This window comes from Frieseomelitta varia, unplaced genomic scaffold, assembly GCF_011392965.1.
Source record: "Frieseomelitta varia isolate USP_RPSP 00005682 unplaced genomic scaffold, Fvar_1.2 scaffold_201, whole genome shotgun sequence".
Taxonomy (NCBI): domain Eukaryota; kingdom Metazoa; phylum Arthropoda; class Insecta; order Hymenoptera; family Apidae; genus Frieseomelitta; species Frieseomelitta varia.
The window spans coordinates 216,375-235,003 of record NW_025109762.1 but is presented as its reverse complement, the minus strand read 5'-3'; the positions used below and the strand labels follow the sequence as shown (position 1 = coordinate 235,003).

The following is an 18,629-nucleotide window of genomic DNA, read 5'->3' as shown; positions in this document are numbered from 1 at the left end:
ATACCCAGCTCGTTCGTAATTTTACGCTACTTACAATAACTAAATAAAGTCTTCGCTAATGTTATACTACGCTAAGGCACTCTAGATGTAGTGAGCTAAATAAACTATCAGGCTTTTACGAGTGACTTTTTACCTGATCCTTCTCACAAGTATCTTCCTCACAAAATAAGTCACTCTATATATCCAAACATCATATCAATTATATATCGATTGCAAACGTTTAACGTTTATTATTGAAATTAGCAAAAAATATCAAACAATTGCTCTGTTTTCTTTGTCTTTGTTTTCATTGAAATTACCTGACTCTGTGTACGTTCTATCTTTGGTTGTTTAGCAGCTTGAAGCCATTTGCTCGTCTGCCTACTAAGCATCGCTGCCTTATTGAACATAGAAGCAACTTGGCTTTCCAAATCTGTTGGAATGGCTATACCTCTCCCTTTAGCTGATAGTTTAAATAAACAATAGTTTCCACTATTATACAATGAATGCAGGGGTAATTGATGTTTGTAGTAATTTAAACGAGCTTACCTACGTCTGACAACGTTCGTATGCAATTCTCAACATTAAATCTTTGACCAGCGTTTAACCACGGGCATTGCGAGACTTTAAAAGCCGCATGAAGCAACTGAACGAATATAGGTTGTCGTGTCTGTTTTAAAAAGAGAAGTTTAACACCTTTTAATATTGTCAATGTTGAATATACACACGTACAAAAAAATATATATATATACATGTGACATGAGAGTTTTATGTTAAAATTTTCGTCTAAATAATATCTTGAAGCGTCTTTCAATTATTAAAGATCCAAATATATAGAATTAATGCATTCATTATATATTCGTAAATATAGTAAAATTATTATTCTTATTATTTGAATTATTTCTCGTATATAACACACTCATTGCCAAGCTCCAATAAAGAAACCAGTTCCATATAATATGTTAAACCAGAGATTCATGCTGCATGAAATGCAAAAGGATAGATGTAGAAGAGTACTCCAAATAAAATAAAAAAACTTGTGGTTAGTACTTGGAAGAATTTGTACGGCAAGCTCGCTCGTCAAAGACAGTGAATGTGTTAGTACAATTGTCCAGAAGCAAAGTTCTATTTACAACATCGAAATCTAGGAATTTGAAAACCATCGTGTAACATCGACGAAACACACTTTTGTATTTTTCAATTTTCCTTGATGCGTGCTGTTACTCATTTACAAAGAAATACATGTATTTACATTAAAAGTGTTTACGCATAATAAGATTTCTCATCAATTCGTTATCAACTCCTTATTATGCGAACGATATATGTATATGTACAACAAGAAATGATTTCCTTCGTATTAAATATTAATCCTAATCACCAAATCACACTGTATCGGTATTAGTATTGCAAGTGTATTTACAATTGCTTGTAAATTGACTGAGCATGTTTCTTTTAATTTTGATACTCACACAGCCAGTGACATTAGTATCAGTAATCCGGTCACTTTCCTTGATGCTCCAATAAAGTCTAGCCTCGTGGAGATGTTTCTATTAGTAAATCAACCCACCACCATATAGACCCAGCACCCAGACCCAGTAAACCAATGTTGATGAGTCAAAGAAGGCCAGGTGTTGCATGCCAAAAACACAGAACATGCCGCTGATGCAATCACCAATTACCAAGCACACATCAAAAATTATATTACCACCGTGGTTATTGACTTATATTATTCTGGCGTACCAGGATAAGCAAACAAGTATACCAAAATTATAAAAAATATAAAATAAAGAAAGGAATATATATATCAATGAAGCATTAAATAAAAAACAAATCAAGTTATAGAAATGAATACTGCTCTCACATGTTTGTGATATGTACTTGGCTTTTCTAAATAAACCTAAATTAATATGTTTGTCATGCAAAGCAAGAAATTATCGGATAAATTGTATGACAGAGTGATTGCACAGAATTTTGCACATAATTACATTGTAACATTAACTATGTATATTACAAGGCCTGTACATTTCATTGCACTTGTATTGTAAATATATACTCGAAAGTTCAATTTTCTTAGACTAGAGATACTTTTTACGTAGTACAAATTATATGCTTGTCATTTACTATGATGCAAATCTTTGAGATTTAAATTACTGCATTAGTTCTAGCAATTCTGTATCGCTTTGGAAAAATTACCTCCATTATGACGAACTGGAGTTAAGTAATGAAACATAATAAACATTTAATTTAAAGTATCTAAATACACTGAAAATTAATTAAACCATACTTGTATAAATACGATGGAAATATTGGAAAGCATCGATGTTTTATCAATTTGTGTATAATATCTCGTTGTGCAAATAGTTGGAAGAATTAAAATATTGACTGTACAATCTGAGATTTAATATAAAAATATAAACTTTTGTTCACGTAAAAATAAAATGACAAAGGGCAACATAGTCTGAAAAAATGAAATGATAATTTTGTGCTGTTATTAAAAATACATAGAAATGTGTAATAAAAAGTAATTCCTATTGCTTGTTAATTCCTTATATCGTTAAATTATTGTGCTGAAGAGATTAAGGTGCTATCAAATAAATATCAATGTTAGTTTGAAAATTCGTGTAACAATTTTCTAAATAACAAAGATACATAATTTCTTTGAATGTAACATTAATGCCAATTAAATTATCTTGTTGGAATTATATTTAGAGATACAGTATCGAGAAATGACGAAAATCAAAAAGTTCAGTTTAAAATTATTAAAGTAGACGAATACAATACCTGTACTGTAGTACTTTGATCTGAAAATGGACTGCTAAAGAACGTTGTAATGATATTCATTAGGCAACCTGTCACATAATTTTCCAGCGCTATATCAGCGTGACCACGATCGTGCGTGGCTGTTGCTATAATTCCCATATCTACTATGAAAGACTTTTCGAACAACGACCACATGTGATTCGACGTGTATATTTCTTTCATTTCGACTTCCGTGTCAATGTAACAATGATTCAGAAAATTGATGTACGCTTCTTTCACCTATGAAAAAAATATTCAACGTTTAAAATAAAATTTTATTAAAAATATTTATGGATAAACTTACTTCTGGTATACAATCTGGATGGGACACCATAACAACAATATCATCTAGTGGCAAAAGACTGTGGCATTTAATTTCTGTATTAACGTTTTTGCCCATTGTACAACAAGCTAATAATTTAACTAATTCTACGTGGTACCTAAAATATATATATATATATATATATATATATATATATAATAATAGTATAATAATAGTATACTACTATATAAGATATAGTAGTATAATTTGTTACGTTATTATATTTCTTAAATGCTCACTTGAGTGGGCTACTTTCGTCCATCCGGTGTCGTTCGGATCGCATCATTTCCACAAAGTGATTGAAAGAAGCCCGATCATTATAAAAAACTAAAACGTCCTCACCTGCTTGGACCAACTACGAAAAGAACAATTAATTTGTACATTTAGAAAAAGAAAAAAAACAATCTGAGTTTCAAGATTGAAAGTATATCCATTAATCGAAGGATCACTTACTTCTTGCATCACCATTTCCTGACACTTCCTAATAAACTGATTCTCAGCTTTTACTATCGTTTGAAGGAATTTCAAATATTGCACATGTTTCCCATGAGTTTCTATGCAATGCACAAAATGCTGTATCACCTTAGCACTTACTTCATTGCACAAAGTCGAATTGTCTTGGAAAATGCTACATACTGTTTGAGCTTCGCGTATACCGGGATTCAAGAACAAATCCAATTGTTTATGTAAAAGGACTTGGTTCTGTTGATTTCCTAGACAGAAGTTCTGCAGGAAATCATGCGCTAGTCGCATTAGCTCGTTCATTCTGACGTCTTCTTTCGTATCAAACGGAACTTGCAACAAATCTAGAACGACCGTGTGCACGCCAACGTTGCGTAAAAGTCTTTGCTCGTGTTTCCGTGGTTTTATTTGACCACCGATCGTTTGAATGCATAACTTGTTCATTCGAATTAAGATCTGTTGTATCTTTTTATATTCCTCCGCTTGGTCAGAGTGTAATGGCGGACCAATGTCTAGATCTATCGCAGAGCCTGCAATTACAGATAACTTTTGCGTTATTGCGTTTCTATATTCCTAAATTTCTATATTTCTATATTCTACATTTCTACATTCTTCTATCCTACATTCTATGTTCTCTTCTTCTGTTTTCCCTTCAATAATCCCATATATAAAACAGTCATCGAAACCTTTTTTATCCGACGTGGACAACTGAGGCGGAGCTTTCCGAGGGGTAGCTCCATCGTCTTCTTCCTCTTTACTCTTCTTCTTCTTATTGCCATGTTCTTCCGACGCTTTAGATTTATAAACCCAAAGCTCCGATTTCTCGACCGACTGTCGCAAAACATCCAAGTCTGATTTTATTTGCTTATAAGATTCAACGTCACTATCGGAAACCAAAAGTTGCACCTGTTTACAATAATTTAATAAATCTTTCCCGTTTTTCTTCCTTAAATAAACAATACGATAATTTTACACAGATGGCGTACTTGTTTAAACGCCTGTAGGACTTCTTGTCTTTGGCTGAAGTGTCTAAAAAGCAAATGTAACGCTCCAGAAACCAGCGGCGGATAATCGTGCATGGCCAAGTGAAGTAAAACACGCAAAAATGTTTTGCCACCTTGGCCGTCTAAATCCAACGCTGCACATTCCTCGCTAAATAGAACAATTCATTGAAATATTTTGATATCTGGTTAACGAATTGTAAAAATGTAAATAGCGAATTACCTGCTACCGAATATACCCTCTGCTTGTGTACCTATTAATTCTAAATCGATAGTTTTCTGGCCAAGGCTCAGGTCACCGGAAGCTCTTTCAGTTTCGTCGAACTCTTGCTTGAAGATGCTCAATAAACAAGAGATCCTATAGTCCAGTCGAACGTCGAGTATGAATTGCAAAATTTCGATTATTTTTAGCTTCGTGTCCATTACTAGAGGATACTCTTTTTTCAAAAGTGGCTTCGGTCTAGGTGATGAACTTCCTGCCAGTACTTGGCCAGCTGGGCCCAGTGTTAAGCTCGTCATTACTGCGCCCATATCGCCGATACATCTCAACACTCCACCTTCCGCTATGAAATGTTACAAACAGTTTTAGACCCGTTCCTCATTTACCGAGCAGATTCATATAAAAATTTATATAAAATTGAAGAAAAATAATTTCAAGCGAAGCACTGGAAATTAATATACAGCAAAAATGACTATATCGTTGGAACCATAATTATCATTAATAAAATATTTACATTTACGAATACGTGATGATGAAAAGGAAAATATCGAAGGGAATTGCTGGGCGAAACAAATAGAATTAAGATTAGTAATAAACTTAAGTCGTCATTAATTCACAGTTATACATATATATATTACCTATGTCCTTAGAATCCACAGAATCAGCTTTAAGAGTTTCCAACATTGGTTAGTTAATTACACATGTAGCATATATTAAGATATGTGCATTTGTGTGTGTGTGTTTGTTTGTTTGTTTGCTTGTTTGTTTGTTTGTTTGATTAATATATATCATTTAATTTATGCTGAAGGATAGAAATATTGGAGGATAAAATTAAATAAAAATATAAATTGTTTATTTTGTATTAAACGTTTACATAGTGTCGAAGGAGAAGATACAACGGTATACTATGGTGTGTACAGAAAGGAGCCAATTATCGGAAGGTAATAATGCTGTACAAGGAATGTTACGTCCAAGCGACATGTTAATTATGCGGTCAGGTAAATAAAGAACAATCTTTCATTCCACTTACAATCAATTTCACCAGTTGGAATTTTTCCGTCAGCTACATCGTTCTCTGAAATACAATCCAAAATACTGAGTAATGTTTTCGTTAATCTCAAAAGATCACAGAAACTGTAGAATCCGAAATAAATTAAATCGCGCGCCAGTTTGACGACCTGAAAGATTATTGAAACAACATCAAAACAATGGTGTTTATTTTGCATATAAATTACGTTGAATTGAATTCTTTCGAACGTCTTACTTCGAACGTGAGTTTGTTCTGTTCCTGATCGGCGAAAGACCACATTTTTGCCACAACATTACACAAATAATCTTCCACAAACATTATTGTCGCGCTAAACTTAGCACGTACGCCTTCCTTATTTTGGTCCCGCATCCTGTTTGCATCGTAACTGAAAGCAGACAATAAATTCCGCAAATTTCTCAAAATATACATTGCGAGTGATTCTACGTTATTCTTACGTACTCGTTGATGCTCATTTTCGACGGAATTTCAGACCAAAGTCGAGCATATTTCACCGGCGTCACTTGCTCCTGCGGATCTCTGTCAACGTGAAGATGCAGCATAAGCCGACAAAATGAGGCGCGTAATTCATACGGCACTGTCTCATCCTCCATACACCTAAACATTTGACGAGAACAAACTTTTATATATGATAAATTTGTATAAAAATAAATTATATCGTAGTTACGAAATGCGTTGTATTTACTTAAGTATAAGACCAATGTCCAAATGTGGTGACAAATTATTTAGCGCCAAATACTGTCTATTCAGACACATATTACTGAAGAGATTTAATTGATGTCTGTAATAATCCAATATTGCTGCGTCTTGAACATTGCCTATCTTCGCCCCTCTTGATAACTCGTTCAAAGACATTGATTTCTACGTAGATTATTAAACATTTTAGGAACTTTGAACATAAAACTAAATGTACGTTTATGTAACAATACTAACCGATCCATTATTGCATACAAGAAAAACTTCGTACTCTTCCATCACAGTGATCCGTGGTTCATCGTTCTCCTGTTTCTCATCCAACTCTTCAACTTCAACCTGAGTTTTCGTCATTCTAAGGAGAATTGTTGTACATTAGATATAAATTAAATCTTGTTACTGTAATTTGTTGCAAATTAAATCTACCTTACCTAGTTTCTATAAGTATATCTTTATTCTTTTCACTTAATACACTTTTGCAAATTAATTCTTGCGTCACGGCAATCGCTTTTCTGTTGGAAATACATAAGTCTGATAAATAATCCAGGAATCTAGACTCCCAATTGTGCATATTTTTCCTCACAAGTCCCACGAAAGTCTCAATTTCCGCTGCGGTGATATGCTTCTCTAATAATTTTCTGTTATTGTGTAACAATGCAGTGATAGTGTCTTCCGCCAAAATGTCGTATCCAATTTGTTTTTGCATGAAAGCGAAGTGCTTCGCGATATATTCCTGCATTATGTGGGATAGATTAATCAATGCATCCTACATCGGCGTAATTGAAAAGCAAGCTCACATCTAAATATACTATACTTGGTTTTTCCGATAATCTTGTTGAGACAGTCGAAGTATTCGATAGCACAAACGAAACATATATTTGTACGGCGCGTGTCGTGGATCGTTCAATTCTTCTATCCTAAGAAATGGTCCCTCACCTTCTGCAGACTCTAAGAATGGAGCCTACAAATAAAACTTTAAGAGAACTACCTGCCTAAAAGTTATAATATTTAATAACTGCTCTTGTTACTTAAAATGCCCTATCATTTCGGGATTGACAAAAATTTATATTTAATTATTTTTCTTTGTATTATGCTTTTAATTATTATTTTGCAAGCAACTTGTATAGTACAATTTCGATATATCGCACAAAATAAGAATCACAATAAATTTCAAATATTATATAGTTTGAAAAGTGAAGAAATATTGAATAAAATATTTTAATTAACAAGGGAAGTATATCTAACAATATTTGGTAACTTTACCTGAAGTATTTTAAATAATTGACCAAGTATGTATTGTTCTCGCAATAACTTTTGTCGATCTCTGACAGCATTGGTGACAATTAAATCTAAAGCTTCCGATTTATTCTGCTCGTTCTCTAAACCGGCTATAAAATACACTATATCCTGCAATAAACTGGTCACGGCTCTTCTTTCATTGTGCGAGATCGTACCCTTCTCCAGTTTACCACTAATCGACGCTAATACTTTACACGCGTCATTCGCAAAATCCAGATCCCGCACTTCAACTGGCGATACTGACCTCAGTGCAAACGCCTCTTTATCTTCTTTATTGATTGCACAGCCAACCTTACGACATAATCTCAATTTAGGCACGTAGTATTTTAAAAAGATTGTAATGTACGTGTGCAGAAAAATTTGGAATTATTGTACATTCAGAAAATAAAAAATGTCGCTCAAAATTCTGCTAATTTAGAGTTGCTACATATTTCACAGAATTTAACAAATCAAAATTCTCTTAATTTTGAGTCATTACAATCAGAGAATATTCAGCACGAAATTCCATTGATTTATTAAAAAATGAATGAATAAATGATCAGTGTGTATCTAAGCTTCATTTGAAAATACCTTTGACATAACAGGTTTTTCGTCATCTTTATCGATTGGTACACTGGTCGAATGAACCCAAGTGTTTGTACATATATGATGTAACCTGACGAACGACGATTGTGGAACCAAACTGTCGCCTCTCGTTAACGTAGTTGGGTCCAACTCGAATAAGGAACTTATTTCATTACTGTGTGGCACTGATACTAATCTATACACTGGCCCAGGAGGATCTATAAACCACACGATCTATATCACGACGATGTTATATAGAGCGATATGAAACACGTATGTCGTGAACATTCATTACATGACTACGCAAGGCTTTTCTATAATTACAACGTGCAAGGAAATATAGCAATTTTGTGTATACAGTCCGCTGATGATTCCTCGGGCGATGCTACTTTACACATAAATATCTATCTTACCACGCTTGCCTTTTGTGGTCTCACGTGGTTCATCGGTGTCAATTTCTGCAGCCAAATATTGTCCCGTTGCTAAATGTTTGAATCTGAACAGGGAGTTCCAGTGACCTGCTCCCCCTCTGCAAGGATCGTGTTGAACGACCTGTAGAAACATAGAATTATTAAAATGATGGCCATGCGATAATACAATAACAAATAATTCTCTATTATTTACTATATTTCTGCACCCTGTAAATCATTAGCGACAAAAGTGGAATTATTATAAAAGTAATTTAACAATAAAATTCTAACTTCCTCGATATAATATAATATAGAGTGAATCGTTGACAAATACAATGTATTTCCTTCAACAGATATTCTATATTTCTCGTTAGAGTAGTGCAATTTTCGGTCGCCATTAATCAATCATTACAATGCAAGGTCAGTTATTATTCAAGATTACTGATTAATTTTCTACCTTATTAATTTGACACACTGCAGCAATTGAAGTTTGTTAAGTACCAACAACAAGCACTTAGTTACACTAAGAACTGTAACGCTTGCGCCTCTGAACACGTAATGTACCAATCAAACAACTATTGTCTTACCTCAACCTCCCACAAAGCTTTGCTGCTCGTAGCTGCAGTGGCACTGGTCCTGCCGGTGGTCCTAAGAAACACGTGTTGCTTCTTCTTGTATTCGTCCATCGTGAGAAACTTCTCTTGTTCCGCGTGAAACAACCGGACAACATCTCCACCTTTTAAAATCTCCTCCTGGTTCTCCCTGTGCTCCATAAATAACGTTACTTTCCAAGACGTAGCCGCGTTCACTACGTTCACCTCCTTGCAACCAGGATTGTCGCTCAATTCGTAATTAGCGGCCACGTGCAGGCCTTGTCTTCCAGCATTCACCGGTTCCAAAATCACCTTGTCGCCAACGACCACGCTGTCACCGTCGCTACGAAGTTTGTAGAATGGCATTATGTACAGCCAAGAGCCCTCGTTTCCGTTTGCGTCCAGGTACACCCTCATCGCGTTCTTCTCGAGGAGCGCCGGAAGTCTCTTGTTCACCGTTAGAAATTTATTGGATTTCAGATGCAACAGCTAAAAGAAAAGGTGTGCTTTGATTTGTAAATTTGAAATATCGTTACTATTATTGTTATATTATTTTATTTTTCGAAATAACATTTTAATAATTATTATTTAGAATTCATTTGATAAGTATTCTAATAAAATTTTAATATTATATTTTTAAAATAATACCCAATAATTATTGTTTAGAATTTTCTACGCTCTTGTTCAACGTTAAGAATTTATTGGATTTCAGATGCAACAGCTAGAAGAAAAGGTGTGCTTTGATTTGTAAATTTGAAATATCGTTACTATTGTTGTTATATTATTTTATTTTTCAGAATAACATTTTAATAATTATTATTTAGAATTCATTTGGTAAGTATTCTAATAAAATTTTAATATTATATTTTTAAAATAATTATTGTTTAGAATTCTAATAAAATAAAGAATTCTAATAAAATTTTAATATTATATTTTTAAAATAATACCCAATAATTATTGTTTAGAATCTTCTATTCTGTTGTTTAAAATTTATTTAGAATATCTTGACAAATACGCCAAGAATTGTTGTTTAGAATTTTCAATGCAGCTACTTTTGCTTACTATAAAAATTTCGAAATTGAAAACTTTACGAAATAGCACTGAATGAGATTACGTATTGCTGCTATCCAGAATTTAAAATATTATCATTTGCAATAATTAGATATTTCAAACGATGTAATTCTCTTAACTACTGTAACTTAAAATGTAATCATATTAGAATTTACTCTATCACTGCCTGAAGTTACAGTAATTAGGAGCCTATCAAAACAAAATTGCATTATCGTTCGATCCGTAGAAAAAGAAGGGAAAACGAGAACGAAAAAGAAGCACGAAGCACGCTGAAACAAAAGACAGAGCGTCAATCATTGGGTTGGTGAAGTTAACTTTCAAGTTCGCCATAATTCCCGCACATAAGAGAGATAAAGTAGCTTGATAGATCGACCAAAAAAAAAAAAAGTATCTAGTGTTACACGTTATTGCATCCCGTTAAGTAGACGTCTAATGGCGTTCGTAGACACTTGCTCGTATCGCCATGAGACGATATTTCGCCTCCGTATATAATACATTTAGCTACCATCACTTTGTCTACGTAACGTTGTTCCCCCCCTAGTTGTTGACGCTAAAAGCACCGCGGATGCGATTAATAATTCGATCATACACTTAAAACAGCACGCAATTACGGGACAAGTGTCTTGTCCCCGCGATGAAATTCAACGTTTAGGAGTATCGTAACCGCGTATCTTGATTCCTCCCCCACCGATAACTTCGAGCGACGCAGATGCAGAGGAAGTCGATTCCGTTAATTGGCGACTAATTATCGTTTCGTGCCGTTTTTTTTCGCGATAAATCGAGGAACGCGCAGAAACATAAAAAAAAGAGAAAAGAAAAGAAAATATCGGCAGGTTGCTGAAAAGCGAGAAACGAAAGAGAGGAAGTTGCGGAAAGATTGAGACTTTACAGTAACACCGTGTGGATGGATTTTTTATTTAATAATCAAGATATTAATAACAGAGAGTGTAAGATACGCTTGCGTTTGGAAAAACTAGGTCGAACACGGAGAATAAAAAAAAAAACGATGGAGATTTTGGGTTGACATTTTTCTTCGACGAGGTTTCCATTCAATAGAAAATCAACGCGGTGAGACGTGGACAATGCATGCAAATTTGAAGAAAATAGGCTAAGCGCGGAAATTTGAAGAAAAGAATTTAACATCGTGTTTTTCCTGGCAGGTTTTTCTCTCAACGGTGAACGGTGGCGATATAATAATGCGAAAATGTAATTCACTCGAGAAAGGAGAGAAATTAAATAGGAGAAATTAAGACGTAGGAGATGGAGATTTTCAGACGGGTTTTTCTTTCGACGAAAATTAAATTGAGATTGAGCACGGAAAACAAAACCGTAGCGGGATGAAAATGGATGAAATTTTATATCAGCTCTGTAGGGACACATTTTTCTTTTGGGAATAGAAAAAATGGTAATTCTTCGCGGGGCCATGTATCACTTAAATTAGGAAAAGGGCGAGTTGAGCATAATAATTTTTCACGTAGAATATACAGCTCTATTTATAACGAGAGCCCGTGTCTCGATAAATCCTGGGTGTCAGAAAAAATATAACCCGCATCGCAATTAGTCTTTGTAAATGCTACCTTGAGAAGTTGAAAGGGTTAGAGGGAAAGAAACGGGATATTATTAGGTCGTTTCATTCAAACGGTATTATTTAATATTTTCATTAGTACAGAAATGGTAAAGCGGAGAAGCTTCTGCATAAAAGAGTGTTGTCCTTGAGTTCTAAAGCAAAAGCCGACGCTTTTCAAGCGTGCAGCGCAAGGTAAATTGATTTACTTTCGCATAACGGGGACAATGTAAAAATATAGGAAAATATTAGAAAAAAAACAAAACACGAATTCACTCTTCCTCACCTGTACGACATTGCCGTAGGAGACCACGCTGCCGAGCAGTTTCTTGTTTTCAGTCTCGTTCTGCTTCTTTTCTATTTCAGCGGCATGCTGAAAATTAATTCCACGTTAACCGAGACTAACAGTTTTATTGAACGACACGGGGCACGCAATACTGCTGTTATTATTAGATTGATGCACGAGAAATGTTGCTTTCCAAGTGTAATTCCAATTTTAATCGTGTCGCAGTCACTTCAAAGAATTGAACTAATTATACATTTCTCCGGCTAACAAAATTTACTAATTTCAAAAATTAAACGATTTTTGGCACAGCGATTTTTTTTCTTTTCAATTTCAATTAATTTCAACGAGGGATTCTTTTGATCCTTCCCAAACGCTAAACACGTATGCAATTTTCCGAGTATTTTTCAAACTCGATAATTGACGGATACACAGGCTTCAAAGAAACATTTCGTACGCGCCAATTTCATACGACGAAAAAGACGTAAAAGTTTAATGCAATTTTCAAACTCACGTGCAGCCTTTTTAAAAGCACGGCGTCGGTGCCGCCGGCGCTTTGCTTTGCCGCCTTCCAAAATTGCTTTTGGGCAGAGTAGCGGTTCATAGGACATATTTTGAACAGGCAATCTGAAAATGACACGAAACACCAGCGACACGTTAATTGAGGACGAAAGAGAGTCAAAGTCAAAGCTTCTGATTGAAAGGTCGTAAAATAAGCTCTACTTAGACGAACTATCGAACTGCGATTCGTTATTCATCTTTATGATAGTCGATGGTTTACCTCTGAACTTCTTGGGTGGATTCGACAAATCTCCAGCCTCGGGACATACCACGCATCTATCGTCCACCAATCTGAAACGGAATTAGAATCAAATGAAAAATCTCGAGCAAATGGATTCGAATAAATTTTCTTTTCGCTTCTCTGAGAAAACCTCTATCAGAACGAGTTTCAAAGAGGCAACTTGACATTCAAGGGGAAAAGCGGCCAATTAACGCGTCATTTTATCGAGATAAAAAGGATATATTAAAATAGACAAACAGATGTTTCTCGGATCAGTTTAATCAAGTGACAATTATAATATAAAAAAAAACTAAACTCGATTATTTAAATTAGAGACGTTGCATTTACATGACTTACTAATTTTAAAATTAATAAATCGGTCCTTAATAAATAAATCTTTGCTCCTTATCAGACGATAAGTTTCAAAACAGATAATCCATCTCGAAATCTATAAATTCACCTACCGAGTGAATATCACGAAATTAAGAGTATCCCATCAGTATACCCAACATTCACCCTTTCGACTTAAACTTGACTTGAAGTCACGAGCCCTGGAGCAACAAGAGACCACGAGATTGTCTTTTGGTGGGAACGCCTCGGGGTCGACGATACAACACAAGAGAATAGCGGCGAAATAAGTGCGGTCCAGTGTAGTACGAAAGCAACGTGCAGATCGATATTGAGGCAGGCCAAGTTTCGCCCGGGAGCTTTAAAGCCACGCAGCAGCTCGAGACGAGCTTTCATCTGCCGAAATATCGTTGCTGTCGCGCGTTGAAATAAGCGCACTCCCGGCGCAGCAATATTTCCTCCCCAACAGGCTATGAATCATTTAGAATCGAACAAATTACGCTACGGGACGAAGGGTTCTCACCTTCGAAACTTTTTTCAACAACGACCGCTGCGTAGATGAAAATAAAGGATCACTTTTGTATGATACAATGGCGGGCAACGCGCGAAGTCGATGGAAATAAAATTATTCGAGCAGCAATGTTCTATTTGTCGAGTTGAAACTCGGTGAAATGTGAAATCGAATGTAAGAACGGCATTTTTAATATATATTTCCCCGCCTTGAAACAAGGTGCAACGAGGTGCAGATAAAAATGATTTAATAAAAACGTTTAAGTTGCACTTGGCGAGGTACAATTAACAGAGGAGTACCTCCTCTTAGAATCTTTTTAATCTCGTCCTAGATTTCTTTTTCTTTTTCTTTTTGTTTTTTTTTTTTTTTTAATATTTCTGCAAGGAAACTCGTTAGATACGTAATATTTTAGATGTTTATTTTATTCCTCTTTCTTTCTCTGCAAGCGTATTTTTTCATAGTCGACAGGTCGTTTGTACTCGAGTCTAATCTCTTCATTGTTTCGTACGTTCAAAAAATTCGAAGAGATTCACGAACGTGCCTAAACTGTTTAAATATTCGAGACAATTTTCTCAACGAAAGAAGAGAATCGAATGGTGAAAAATTCAACGGTGAAAAATTCTAGTTTTCGTATGAAAAGTTGCACAGGAGTACAAACGAGTGTTCCAATAGAATGGTAATAAAATAATCAGCTCGGAAGGAACTTTCAGGGAGAATCTCTTCATTTTCGGTAAAAAAAAAAAAAATGAATTCACCTATTCCTCAACTCGAAATGGGTGCGTGAAAAATAAACGGCGTGCATTTGAACATCACTCTGTCGCAGAAAATGCCGACGAGCAAGAATAGATTCCAGCAAAGAATGGAAACGGAATCGAGCATTATTTTGCCACGACAAAAGCGCGTTTACAAGCCGAAGGCAGGAATGAAGGTGCATATTGATCGCGGAATCTTGCATCAACCCGAACGCTGTGAAACGTTCGTTGGATTTCAGCGTGAACGTTTCAAGCGCAACATCGCGAATACACGACGAAACACAAAACGAAATTCCTGTCCGAGAAACGATTAATTAATTACAAAGAGACCGCTTTTTGATCAATAGAAGGAAGTTGTCACGAGGTTGATTACAACCCTTCGCTCGCACCTCGGTTATTCCGTAAGTACCCACATCGCTTGTTGTTGGTCACTAATAGAATACAGAGTTCGCTAACGAGATTGCATTTAGGCTTCTCTCATCCGCAAACGTAAGCTCTTTTAACTACCTCGAAGGCTAATGCATTCCGTAAAATGTGGTCATAGAGAGAGGAAAAAAATGTTCGATTCGCTTCGAAATATATTTGTATTTCGATATTAATCGTCGACTCTAGGTCTTATAATATCATAGTATTAACGCGTGTAAAATATATAGTAAATATAGTAAATATATATATCTTACTAAAAATATATATTTTTTATTATATTATTATATTATTATATATATTTTATTATATATCTTATATTATATATATATATTATTACTATTATTATATATCTTACTAAAAATATAAGATAATATTCTGTAATTTTGTTTCGTTAAACAAATTTCATTTGAAATAATAATATTCGTGTTAAATTTATCTTAAATTTTGTACTGAATTGTCTGAAAATTCTTAATACTTTATTTTCTGAAAAGAAACAACAATAACTGTACCAACAGCATTATTATTATTATTATTGTTGTTGTTGTTGTTGTTATTCGATTACGTTCTCGAAAAACGTAAAATATAAATGTTTCTCACCACTTGTAAGCGTTAATACAATTTTTAAATACCCTGTATTACATTGCTGCCTCGCAATTTAATTTTCCATCTCCCGTTTCTCTCGCGATTACGTAAATCTCAATTAGTATCACAAAACGATAAAACGGGAAAGGATAAAAATTCCCTCCAATCTTGCAAGAGGCAATTCGGCAATTCGTGTAACAAATCGTCATCGAACGATAAATATCCCCGGTACATCATAAATCAAAGTGAGATCCAGAAATAGCGGCAGGAGCTGCTGGTAACATCCACCGTTGTCCGTGACAAATGGACAAAGTGTGAAACCCGTTTGTACCCACAAATCAACCATTGTCCGCGCGACGTGTGTGTCTTGCAAGAAAACCAACAAGCCGAAGATTCTATAAATATTGTTTCTTGAAATTATTGGAAACGGGAGAGGAAAAAAATGGCCCTATACCAATCAGTCGTATGAGATGGACGTATTATTCCGCGTGCCTCTTTCTGAATATCGAGATACGCATAAACAACGATCCCTTTGCATTGTCGGTGCACTTGCAACCGCTAAAATCAATCACATGATAAATCGATGATCGTACGTGAATTCTGGATAGACAAACAGCGAGAATCGACGTTCGCGCGCATCTGGCGTATAACCGCGAACATCCGAACGCGATACCGTCTGTAATCAAAACCGTGAAACCACAATCTCGTCGGTGCTACCAAGGTTTGCCACTAATAATCCGCGGCTCGTTCGCATAATAATTAAATTAAGACGATCGCAATTAGACCGGGACGACACAGGAATAATTATCGAAATATCTTTTAAAACTAAACAAATTGTATAGCGAATATCTCGCGATATTTCTGTAAATGAAATCGCGCGTCGATTTTATCGGTCTTGTTTGTTAATAATAATAATAATAATAATTCGTAGATTCATACCGACCCGATTTAAAGCAGACTGAAATACCTGTAATCACTGATTGACTGAATTCGTGGAAACGAAGCAAATCGATATCAGATACTCGCTATACATTCGCAATTGAAACCATATTTCAGTTCCAGCACGCACGTTTGCTACCAACGATTCACAGATCATTCGTAAATCCAATTGACTCAATTTGGCTGAGAGCATTCGTCGAGGTGTATTTACCAATGCACGAATGAAGAAAAAGTTTCGATGGAAACAAGGAGAAAACTCAGGTTGAGAAACAAGAACTGCAACATTCATTTTCAGACATAACGAACCACCAGCCTGTTCAGAAATTCTCGTTTCAAATTCTCCTTACGTGTCTCGATACGTGCAACGAACGTGATCCAATTTGAAAACGTACATTGAAATATCGATACACAGCCCACACGCGTTAACCAAAAATACACGAGTTCGCGAAAATGAGAAAAGAAAATGAAGATAAAGGAATCACGCGAAGAACAAAGCAAATTAATATTCGACGATTCGCGATGCGCATCGTTTTTTAGCAGCGAGTGCATTACGATCGATGAGAGGTGTTCCGCAAACGAGGCATGCGAGTCGAAGCTGTCGGGTCAGCGAACAAGAAAGACAACGCTGGCACACGATGCAAATTTCGCGCGGGAGTTGCCCCGTAATATACATGGTGGTACATAACGAAAGGGAACGGTTCGACCGGTCGGACAAAAGCCGATACCGTGTCACCTGCAACGTGACATCATGTTCACCGTACGTCCATAACCGTGATTAAGTTAGCCACGTTACTGTATGTAACCCGGTGGTTGCTACTATTAATCCTTAAACGTACATCGTTCACAAATTTGCAACGTTCTATGCCATTGATTCTGAATGCCGTACGAAAAGAAGCAAGCACGTGCAAAGGAGCTGAATTTCAATTCAAATACGTACGCTATCGTATTTGGACAATTGATACGGCTCGATTGAGAGATTTTCAATTTTTACGATGGAACGAGAGATATCTCACCGTTAGTGATAAACGGATGCGAATGACATTCGAAACGGGGGAATATATCTACACTATACTTGACACTTCGTGAAATTCAGAATGAAAAGAATTCTTCAATAAAAGAAATATTTCGTCCATCTTCGATCGTACATTTCTTTTTATTTAACCCAATCGAATTTATCTATTATCTCCATCGATATCTGAATTGACATTCCTTTGGGATCTACAAGTGGAACATAAATCCATCTTCATTCCTATCGTGATCTATGTAGTTCATGTTGTATACTGTTTGACACGATTGTCCGTAGCAAGATCAAAGAAATCTCATTTGAAATATACTCGAACCTGTCCAAATACCTATGGACGGTGATATACGTAGACGTCTTATTTGAAAAGCCTCTACTTGTGCTTAGAAACCTAACTCAGTTACTTACACCACGTCCACGCACGCGGCCCGTCAAAGTTCGCCTTTTACGCTGATTGACCAATGTCAAGGACACGTGGACGAGTCGAAACCCAGAGAGCCAAGACGTTTGCCGCGAGAATAATGGATTTCTAGAATGCATGCAGGAATGCACGGTATGCGCCTCGAGTTGCGTACCGTGCACTTCCTGCTGATCAATAAATCACCACGTTCCACGCCCTCGATAATTTTATTAATAACTTCGTCGACGATCGTTGGTAAAATTGGTAACCGTGCCGTGGCGTTTTCCTTCGTGGTAAAAAAAGAAAAAGGAGGAAAGCGCGTTATGCGTTTAACACAGCGATTTAACCTCTTGCGCTGGAATGACGTGCCACGCACGTCGAGGATTCTTTGTTCCAAAATTGTAATATTTTCTCAACTTTAAGTATGTATTTAAGCAAAACAAATAATAAATTCATTACTTCTCCAATAATTCCTATCCGGTGATATCATACCGACGAGTTCAAAAAGAAAGCGACGAATTGTTGTATACGGTTTTGGTCACTCGTTATGGTCCGCAATCA

General features: G+C 35.7%; 1 protein-coding gene across 6 annotated transcripts in view; it reads right to left on the bottom strand.

Annotated features, from left to right (window-relative positions):
- The window catches only part of LOC122526888 (inositol 1,4,5-trisphosphate receptor), a 55,732-nt gene that overhangs the window by 10,234 nt on the left and 26,869 nt on the right, over nt 1–18,629 (bottom strand). For 2 of the 6 annotated variants that reach the window (XM_043650521.1, XM_043650519.1), the window contains exons 3-26: nt 13,090–13,160; nt 12,823–12,935; nt 12,312–12,398; nt 9,385–9,879; nt 8,801–8,939; nt 8,394–8,605; nt 7,788–8,114; nt 7,339–7,485; nt 6,956–7,257; nt 6,765–6,879; nt 6,517–6,692; nt 6,273–6,428; nt 6,048–6,198; nt 5,814–5,961; nt 4,787–5,126; nt 4,549–4,714; nt 4,249–4,468; nt 3,554–4,092; nt 3,340–3,455; nt 3,083–3,218; nt 2,761–3,018; nt 1,449–1,526; nt 529–649; nt 300–442 (exon numbers count right to left, since the gene is read on the bottom strand). In XM_043650521.1, coding sequence (XP_043506456.1) covers nt 300–442; nt 529–649; nt 1,449–1,526; nt 2,761–3,018; nt 3,083–3,218; nt 3,340–3,455; nt 3,554–4,092; nt 4,249–4,468; nt 4,549–4,714; nt 4,787–5,126; nt 5,814–5,961; nt 6,048–6,198; nt 6,273–6,428; nt 6,517–6,692; nt 6,765–6,879; nt 6,956–7,257; nt 7,339–7,485; nt 7,788–8,114; nt 8,394–8,605; nt 8,801–8,939; nt 9,385–9,879; nt 12,312–12,398; nt 12,823–12,935; nt 13,090–13,160 — 4,756 coding nt within the window. Of the gene's footprint in view, nt 1–133; nt 176–299; nt 443–528; nt 650–1,448; nt 1,527–2,760; nt 3,019–3,082; nt 3,219–3,339; nt 3,456–3,553; nt 4,093–4,248; nt 4,469–4,548; nt 4,715–4,786; nt 5,127–5,421; nt 5,449–5,813; nt 5,962–6,047; nt 6,199–6,272; nt 6,429–6,516; nt 6,693–6,764; nt 6,880–6,955; nt 7,258–7,338; nt 7,486–7,787; nt 8,115–8,393; nt 8,606–8,800; nt 8,940–9,384; nt 9,880–12,311; nt 12,399–12,822; nt 12,936–13,089; nt 13,161–18,629 lie in introns of all 6 variants that reach the window. The other 4 variants (XM_043650516.1, XM_043650518.1, XM_043650517.1 and 1 more) reach the window with 4 other exon arrangements.